General features: G+C 39.5%; 1 protein-coding gene across 2 annotated transcripts in view; it reads right to left on the bottom strand.

Moving 5' to 3' along the window:
* Window positions 1-1,218: 1,218 nt before the first annotated feature.
* The window catches only part of RMND5A (required for meiotic nuclear division 5 homolog A), a 67,986-nt gene continuing 59,141 nt past the window's right edge, over window positions 1,219-10,063 (bottom strand). Inside the window, exons 5-10 of one of the 2 annotated variants that reach the window (XM_036262267.1) lie at window positions 9,745-9,911; window positions 8,843-9,008; window positions 6,086-6,188; window positions 4,773-4,927; window positions 3,330-3,417; window positions 1,219-2,215 (exon numbers count right to left, since the gene is read on the bottom strand). In XM_036262267.1, coding sequence (XP_036118160.1) covers window positions 3,354-3,417; window positions 4,773-4,927; window positions 6,086-6,188; window positions 8,843-9,008; window positions 9,745-9,911 — 655 coding nt within the window. In that variant the 3' untranslated portion in view covers window positions 1,219-2,215; window positions 3,330-3,353. Of the gene's footprint in view, window positions 3,418-4,772; window positions 4,928-6,085; window positions 6,189-8,842; window positions 9,009-9,744; window positions 9,912-10,063 lie in introns of both variants that reach the window. The other variant, XM_036262266.1, reaches the window with a different exon arrangement.

The raw sequence follows: 10,063 nt of genomic DNA, 5'->3' as shown, positions 1-10,063 counted from the left end.
TGAACCAGCTTGGCTGGCAGTCCACTTAAGTCAGAGGTTGAGCTGGAAAACCAGAGGGCTAATGTCTACCAGCAGCTTGCCTTGTGCGGATAACCAAGGGTTCTTGGTTTTCTGCAGTATCTACTACTATCCCGAAGGCTGAAATCACTGAGGTGGAAAAAACTCACAGCATAAATATTGAACGTAAACTGCATAACCTGTGGGAATACCTGGAGACAAAAAAAGGATCCTCGTTCCCCACATCAGCTGGTGTGGGTCTTAGTGTCTCTGTATACACAGCTGCTATAGAAAAATCAAAACAAAAGATTTACTTCATAACTTGCTTATTTTCAATTAAATGCTCATACACTCATAAAATACTCACACACCCTATGAATGTGAGGTGGCTCTTTTCTTCAAAATTTTAAAATCAAGAGGCACCTATACCCGTTCATTTATGTATTGTAAGTCTCACATAATCACCACTAAAACAACAGAAACGGCATCTGTGATGATCGCACCACGGAGAAAGAAGAGTGAAAGACAATTTCAGCCACTGTACTTCAGACTGCGAGAGCACAGACGCTCTGGCCAAAGCAGAATCTAAGGATCGGATAAGGTTTTATTGGTTTAGCATAGACCATGACTGATCAGTGAAAACAGTTCCTAAAGGAATCTTTTAAAACCACTCTGTAAGAAACCTTGGTTCTATCGTGACCTTCTTTCTGCAAGCGGAAGGCAGAATGTGACAAAGAGCACCCTCCCACACCGCGGACAGCCATGGCCTCAGTGACATGGTCCTGACACCACCGTGAAGGTGTTACCAGGGTAGGAAGGACATCCTATTTTATTTTAGTATCTTTGGTTAAGGTCTGGCCTCTTCAAATCCACCTTGCCTTCACATTTAGTCACCAATGAATTTTAAGTCCATGCATTTAGTTAAAGGTCACAAGACATAATTTTCATGTTAAATGGTCAGATCAAGTCCAGTACGACTATAAGGACCTTGCACAGGAAACTGTCAACAGGATTCCCAACACCGGGAGAGGGACAAAGCAGAGCTCTGGCTTTTGTCCTTTGAAAGTGGCCTGAGACAACTGAGTCTCTGGCTGCCGAAAATATTTACCACCAGCCTCTAGGCAGGAGTGGGGAACATCTGGCCCTCGGGCCCTGTAAGGCTTGTGAAATCAATACCAGCTAACATCACACCCCTCACCAAATTAACCTGACCAAATATAGCAGGCAAATTTTTAAGGTGATAATTTTGTATGGCCCTCGAGTGATGTTATAAACATCCAAATGGCCTTCGGCAGGAAAAAGGTTCCCCACCCCTGCTCTAGAGCAACGTCCGCACTGTTCAAACCCTGTGTGAAGCCTAAATGCCACGTAGGTGTTTGAGGTGGTAGGTGAGAACAAATACTCTACGAATAAAGCTAAATCTGGCCTAGCAAGAAAAAACTTACACAAAAAAGACACTCTGGGTTTTAATTCAAAGGAAAAAAATATATAGTAAACCAGTTTTACATCCTCAACCAGAGTACAGCCTTGAATTTTCCACCTTCCTTTGGAGTCCAAGGGGCTGCTTCTCTCTGCTTTCTTCCTTCACTGCTTCAGTGGACAGAGGGCGAACTTTAGAGAGGGCTGTAACACGAAAGCAGAAACACGGAGCAAAAGTCGCTGTGAGGCTGACTGAGGTCGAACAAAGCAAGCACTCTGAGCAGGCTGACCACGATTCCTGGCTCACCTACACACAGTAGCCCTCCACCTAAGCCTGGCCACACACATCAGTCAAGGAGGACTTTCTGCAGCACCCCCGATTTTATCAACAAAACCCAAGTCTCCCAGGTAAGCATGTCAGGGCCAACCATCCAAGCTGGTATACTACTGCAAATGCTGCCACTTTCCAATGAACTCAGCACCAAATCCATTCTCTCCCTCCCCCTAATCTAAGTCGAACTATAGTTTAAAATGTGAAGTGTCATGGTTCTCTTTGCTTCTGTTTTCTTCTTTTTTCATTTTCTCATGAAAGATTTCCTATATTGATGTTCAGTTCCATGTCAGGTGAAATAAAGTTGCAAAATATTTGGTGATATCCATATAACATTCTTCTTATAATGAAGTAACTTAACAGGTTTGTTTGAATTATGTCCACGAAAAGTCTTTTCCATGTAGTTCGTCATACAGAGAAAGACTCTGACACATGGCTATTTCTGGATAGTGCATTAAATGAAGATACCTCATAAGAGAAAAGATCATTGTGTATCCATTAGAATAATATACAGATTCACAGTCAATGAGATGATACACGCTGCAGGAGAGGCAGAACAGTATACCATTCAAATACAAAAACAACAATAAACATATTCTGCACTACAGAAAATTTGCTAGATTCTAACTTTAAGGATTTAAAATAATGACTCTGGTTACTGCATTTTAGGACTGGAACATGCTTCTTCCCTTCCAAGATGCACAATGTTTGATGCTGGTGCACATATACACACACAATACTGTGTCTGCAATGATATACAAATGCAACAGACAGCCAAGTCCTGAAGGCAAATTTCAGAGAACAGGGCTACTAAGACCAAGAGAGCAAATATCAACTTAAGAACACTTCTAACTTCAGAAATTCATTTTATTGAACACACTTCTAAAACAAGCACCTCTTGGCAATAAAAGCAAAGAAACAATAGTGCTCCTTCCACTCTATTCTAGCGGAAGACTTCCCACGCCAACCTGCTAAATTCATGATGGAATTTTAAAAACAGGCAGCCAGGCTACCAGCAGAGCTGAAATGCAGATCTGCTGACTTTTCAGTGAGAACTGGAGCAGAGTAAAAGATTAAAAAGCAAACTTGAAACCTATCACAGCTTTCTTCCTTAAGCAAAAAAAAATTAGTTTTATAACCACAATTCAGTTTTTCAAACTTTTTATGAAGAATTTTCATTTAATTATGTACATGTAACAGGAAATAAAACTTTTTCACAAACACTCCCAAAGCTTACAGTTATCAAGAAAATGACAAAAGTAAAAGCAGGAGAAATACTAATCACATGGCGGGAGGTCAATTTCTGTTTCTGCTCTTAAAAAGTAAAAAAATCACCATATAATTAAGTACAAAAACCTGCATTGAATGACAACTGCTGGTGTATTTACTTGATCAGAAATAAAGACCAAGAATATAATAAAGCCCTATGGTAATATTCATCTGGAACACTCCCTCAGTGTGTGCACTAAAATGTTGGCAAAGTTTTCAGAGCATTAGCTTATATAAACACGGGAGTCCTTGGTTAGCTGCATTAAATGGAACATTCTCTTCTGAAACGCATCCACAATTCAGTTTCACTTACAAATTGCAAATTAAAATTATTTCTTCAGAAAAATATCTGTTTGGCATCTCCTGGACTTTGTTCCATTGGACAATATGGACATTTTAATCTAAAGACAAGGGAAAAAAAAACACTGAATGAAGGAACAGGATCAGTACTGAGCATTCAAATGCACATAGTTACAAAATATCTTTAACAATTATACACTCACAGACTGACACACAAACATGTCTGTATTTTGAGGATGAACTGTGCTTTCCCTTAATATAACAGCCACGCTTTGAAGGGTCACAAATAAATACTATCCAAGCCAGACCCTAAACTGAAAGGCTCTTCTCCAGTAAACAAAGCAAAGACAATTGTTCTGAAAACTGCTTTTGGGGTTTTCAGAATAAATCCATTTTTTCTTCAAGGTTTAGGTTGCACCTGTCTCCAATTGAGTTTCAAATCTACTGGTCACAGAGTCCACTCAAGTGCAGCAAATCTGACGCCAACTGCTGAGCCTACAGCGTAGCTTACCAAGAGCAGCTGACATGCCCTGTAGTGGGATACACAAAACCAGCATGGCTGCATGGTCTGGGAAAGGCACAAACACCTTGTTACATGCCAGGGCCTCCTTCCTAAGGCTTTACCATGATGGGTCCGAAGTAAATTCCAGTGAACAATTTTCTAGCTGCCTAAGTTAGAAATGGGCTTTTGAGGCATTTTTAGTAAGAAGTTGGGCTCATAATATATAAAAATTATAAATATATATATATACCATTTGAATCAACCATTTCAATTCCATTAATTTGTATATCACATATAGATAAGGTAATTCACTTTACAATAACAAAAGTTAAATGCTCATCAATAAGGAAGTGGTTTAATGACCATTATTTCCACATAGTAGAATAATCTGCAACTTTAAAAAGAGAATGAGAGCCCTGGCCGGTTTGGCTCAGCGGTTAGAGCATCGGCCTACGGTCCGGAGAGACCCGGGTTCGGTGGCCACTAAGGGCACGAACCTCGGTTGCAGTTTGTCCCCGGCCCTGGTTGGGTCGTGCGGGTGGCAACCACTCGATGTGTCCCTTTCACATCAATGTTTCTCTCTCTCTCCCTCCCACTCCATCTGAACAAAAAATGGAAAAATGTCCTCGGGTGAGGAATTAAAAAAAAGAGAAAGAGGGCTTTTCTGTAGCATATATAAGATCTCCAAGACATATCACTAAGTGACAGAACATGTGAACATTTGTGCAAAAAGTGGAAAAAGGAGTTAGAGATCATGCTTACAAATCTGATCACCAAATTCATGAACAAATTAAAGAGGCTGACAAAATCAGATACCACCCACCAAGCTAAATGAATAGTTATGAAATCTATTTTTAAATTCTAGCTACATTTATTTATCCTTGTTACTTCTCATCCTCCCACTAAGTTACAAAAGAAAAACTTTTACTAACATTTAAATAGCCAGACACTTACTTGCTACCGTTAAACATTTTATTCAGGGCATCTCTTGATATGATATGACCACAGACCAATTTCATGGGTGGATTGTTATCTGTTGTTTGCTGACGAAGAATGGGACAGGCAAATATAGAGTGATACCAGCACTTTTTACCAAGGTCCACTTCAATCTGTTAAAAAAAAGTCAAAAGGCTCACGTTCCACCTCAGAACACCTTTACATTAGTATGCACTGCAGTGACCACACCTACTCCTGCCTCTACCTTTTCACAGCGCTCTTCTAACTTGAGAGGGACAGCCTTAAAGATTCAAACATTACTTCATAATACTAAATTAACTTTCAAAATTACCTTTTTTTAAAGAAAATTTTTATGAGTTATTTGAGCCAAACTGATGACAAGTACAGGGAGGTAAAATCTCAACAGACTGAGAAAATTCTCCCCTTCAAAATTATATATGGCACTACTTTTAAACCAAATTCTGATGTCTAAGAGTTGAGAGACAAAGGCAAATCAATGCTCTAGAAGTCAAACTCTCTTGCAAATTCAATCGATATACTTAAAGCCAAATGTACATTTTAGCCCTTTAAGGTCTGTGATACAACCATGCAGGAATAATTCCAAAGTGTAGTGCCTGTCAGAGGCCTGGTGAGAAACACCTACAATGACCTTTGTCACTCCATGTAGGTGTCCCATGTTATTCTAAGTATATCTATGTTACCTCTAGCTTTCATAGTCCTAAAAGAGAAGATGGCCTCCATTTCAGAGATGGTAAACTACTTAGGGAAGCTGGAAAGCTGCAAGTGACTAGAACTCATGTGTAAAACCATGGCCTGCTCCAGGACAGCACTGGACACCCAGGACTGGAGGACCACTGACAACTGCAAGTGTCACAACGATGATCTTTAATTTAATAGCTATGTACCTATAAAACCAGCTCAAACCCACGATCTCATAAATACACTGCTTAAGGTAAAACTAAATCCAATCAAACGGACTCATTGCTCTTACGTTTAAAAAAAGCGTGGCCTGAGTGCTCTGTCACATGCAGAGCACACTGCGTGCTACGCCCTCCTGGCTTCTGGTGTCTCCAAGAGCTTTCACTGCCACCCTACATCAAAATTTTAAGAAAACAACTCCAGTGCCTCCAAAACGTATTTGCTCTCCATTTCTATTATTTAATCATGTCACTATATGCATAAAAGAGTCCCTGTCAACCAGCTAAAATAATGTTCCCCAGTTAAAAGGCAAGACCGACATTTTAAACTCTTAACATTCACATTCTTCTAATGGCAGGAAAGGTAAATAAACAAGAGAAAATGCAACTCACGGGTAATTCATCTTTCTGGTTCCAAACTCCAGTGCACTGCCTCTGTTCAATCACAGCTTTAATATTAATTAGAGCAGGCAGCGCCACGCAACCTGCTGAGAAACTGGGAGAACAGACCAAGAAATGTCAGTGGAAGGCCAGTGTCAGACAGGCTGGTCCTAGAATGATCAATTCCTCCAGACTTCGTGAGCAGAGGGCTCTAGACACTGCACAGGGCACAGAGCCCTCTGCTCTGCTAAATTAGCACACGTGCACACACAAATAGGTTTTACATTTTACAGAACCACCATATTTTTTTTTTTTTTTTTAATCCTCACCCGAGGACATTTTTTGTTCAGATAGAGTGGGAGGGAGAGAGAGGAAGAGAGAGAGAGAGAAACATCGATGTGAAGGGACACATCGAGTGGCTGCCACCCGCACGACCATCCAGGGCCGGGGACAAACTGCAGCCGAGGTACATGCCCTTAGCGGGAACCGAACCCAGGTCTCTCCGGACCGCAGGCCGATGCTCCAACCGCTGAGCCAAACCGGCCAGGGCAGAACCACCATATTTAATGGGCTCTACCTATCAATCATCAATGACATGCCTAACATTAGTGACATTCTAAAACATTTTCTTGCATGGTTACTTTTGGACCCATTTCACCCCTGCTCAGGGTATGAGTACAGGTGGTCAGTTCTCACCTAAGTCCCTCTTCAGGACTGCCCTAAACTGAAGAAGCCACCTGACGAGGTCACATCTGATGAATGCTCCATGTGGATACAAAAGCCCAGCCCTGCTGTCCCAATTTGAACCAACTCCACAGGCCCACCAGAGCTCCAGAGCTCCTTAGAAATGGGCTGAATCCTTTGGTTAGCCTGCATTACATCCCAACTTTTTTCCCTCTGCCTAATTCTGCTTTCATCCTCCACAGGGGCTGATCCCAATAAACTTCATGTCAATCTCCACCCATTACAGAGTCTGTTCCCCAGACAACCTAACCTGCAGCCTAGTCACAAACTATAGTTAATTGCAAGAGTGTCTCCTAGGCTGAGATAGTACATGCTATTGAACGCAGATTGTACCTTATTATCTTTGTGTCCCACACACTGCCTGGCACATAGCAGGAATTAAAAACACTTGAGGAATTAAATAAAAAGAAGAGCTAAAAAAGTTATTTTCTTAAAACAGGTTTTTAAACTTTTTGGTTTCAGGTCCCCTTACCTGCTTAAATATTAATATTAAATATTAAATATCAAAGAGCATTTGTTTTTGTGGATTTTATCTATCATCACTCATTGTTAATAGAAATTAAAACCAAGAAGTTTTAAAAATATTAATTCATTTAAAAATAATAAACTTATTACATGTTATAAATACCATTCTTACTCCAAACCCCATATTTTCCAAGCCAAAAGTAAATCTGTGAGCAGAGTGGCTTTGCTTACACTTATAACTCTCTTTAATGACTGGCTTAATAGAAGACAACTGAATTCTTAAATTGTCCTCTGTACTCAAACTGCTCCAATGTGTTATTTTGGTTGAAGTAAATGATCTAGACTCACACAGATATGTAGTAATGTATTTGCCTTTTCAGATAATTGTGGCTTTTCTTCTTTAATTCCATACCAAAGCTCAACTAACAGCAGTTTCTTAAAGGTTAGTTGTACCATGGTATCTGAATCCTTACCATTGAATTTTCTGACCTGTGCTACATTCAAATCCAATGAAAGAATGTTTTACTTAATGCATGATTTTCTAAGATCATACTGAACTAAGATTTTCAAAGTATTAACACATCTAATTATACAATATAAAAAAATCAAACTCATTAATATCACCACCAATCTCATCAAAAAAGTCTTTAAGTACTGGAAAATTGTCAAGCTCACAGTGGTGGTATGAAGTTTTCCAAAATTTCTATTTTAGTTCAAAATCTTGAATTTTATCTTTATGGCAAAAGATACTGTCAGTTGCTTTCCTTGATGTGACAGGCTCACTTAATTCATTTTTTACTTTTATTTTTAATTTTATTTTTATTTATTTATTGTTAAAGTATTACAGATGTTTCCCCCTCCTCCCTGCTCCCAGCCCCCTCCTTCTTAATGTCTGTGTCCATTGTTGTGCAAATAACACTTCACATTCATTTTTTAAAATGTCAGCTAAACACCTGAGTATGAATAATTGCAGTTTGTCTTTCAGTGATTCATTCAAGTAAAACTGTGTTCCATGAAAAAAGAAACTGCTTATTAGCTCACAACTCAAACAACACACAGGTGCTTTTTTCCTGAGTTAATCACGTTTGGCATGAAGCTGAAGTGTTTTATGTGAACTTCCTATTCTGTCACACAGAATATTAAAAAGATGTGTACTCAAAGGTCAAGATTCAATAAAGCTAATAATTTTTAATGCTTTATCAAGAACATTCTTAAGTAAAACCAGCAAGTCTTAAGCTGCAAGTGAGGAATACAGTGGATTCTGAGAGCACTGCTTTGATCTGTGCTAAGGCTCAAGCAATTTAACTCACCATGTTTCTGCACCATATATGCAAATGTCAACCCAGTGCGAGAGGCTCTCCAAGACCCCCAGTGGTTCACAGATTACACTGAGAACTACTGCTCTAAAACTGCAACTGTCAATTGTGACAATCTCTTGAAATACCAACTGCATTCTTCTTCAGAAAGACAATCTCTCGGCTTTAAACATCAAGAACTAGGCAACTAATTAAGAACTAGTCAATGTGATGCATATTTCAGTAAGAGGTCTAATTTCCATACCTGACGCTGAGAGGGGACTCCACGGACAGCCCCAGGAGGGCACAAGCATCCCGTGTAAAGATGTCACAGATGTCAGCCCACTGGTTTGCATCAAGCAGGTGAACGTATGGTGAGTTCTCAATCCCTTGTCTCAAGTATACGAGGCTTCCCATCAAAACCTGAATGTCTAAACAAAAGCAGCAGCAAGTCAGAGGTGCGAATGATTACACCTGAAATACAACTGGCTTGCAGGTAATGGGCTGAGAAAGGAAGAATCCCTCCCCCAACTGACACATCCTAAAATAATTTTTTCACAATGTCTTTTATAATGCTCATCTTTAAGCTTGGTTTCTCCCTTCATCTTAAAGAAACAGCACAAAGAAAAGGGAAGAAAAAAGAAAGACTAAATATTGAACTTGCAGTTATTTTATTGTTATAAATAGCTCAGTGTAATTACCATTATCTTGACGAGTAATAATTATGTTATAAAAGGGGTCATCACATATATTTGACTGTAGAACTACCCACTACTCCAACACTGACACTTGGGGTTAACTGCTGCCACCTGGTACATCCTGAAACACTTTATTGTGGCAATAATAGCACGGGGGTCAGGGAAGCAGGGAGTAAGTGCATACTTCACACTTTCTCAGGTCTCCTCTTAGTTTAATATGAAATCCACCCCACCCCACCCCCGCCACCACAAAATGCAATGTCTCTTTCTGACTTTTCATTTATGAGTCTTTAGTATTTTTTTTGTTGTTGTTGTTCTAGAGCCAATCACAGCTTTTTCTGTGATTATCATCTATAATTGTTTTTGTTTATTAGCAAATATGTATTAGACCTGATTAAGATAAGCTTCAATTCCAGTGGGGGGCTATAAGCCTGTTGCAAACATTAAAAACATCTGACTCCAGACTCACCTTTTTGATGATTTAGGGCAAACGGCTGAAAATTTTTAGCATATTGCAATGCCTCTCGCTGATTTGTAGTTCCACCCATTAACAAGCTAATAAAATACAGTCTATGTAGCTTAAATTCCAAGGAGCTGTTTTGGGCAATAAGCATTTCTCGGTTTGATACCGCCCACCTAAAGAAAAAGCAAAGAAGATTTTAACAATAATTAAAAGCCTAGGTAAGGTGTGTTAAAAACTGTTTGAAACCTAATATATATATATATATATAAAGTGTTTGGTCTGCCATCTTGTGGAAGTTGGTGGTAACATCAATCCTTAGGCCCAG

Source organism: Molossus molossus, unplaced genomic scaffold (genome assembly GCF_014108415.1).
Source record: "Molossus molossus isolate mMolMol1 unplaced genomic scaffold, mMolMol1.p scaffold_m16_p_15, whole genome shotgun sequence".
Lineage (NCBI taxonomy): Eukaryota > Metazoa > Chordata > Mammalia > Chiroptera > Molossidae > Molossus > Molossus molossus.
Note: the sequence above shows the minus strand (reverse complement) of the source record. Positions and strands in the feature narration are given on the sequence as shown.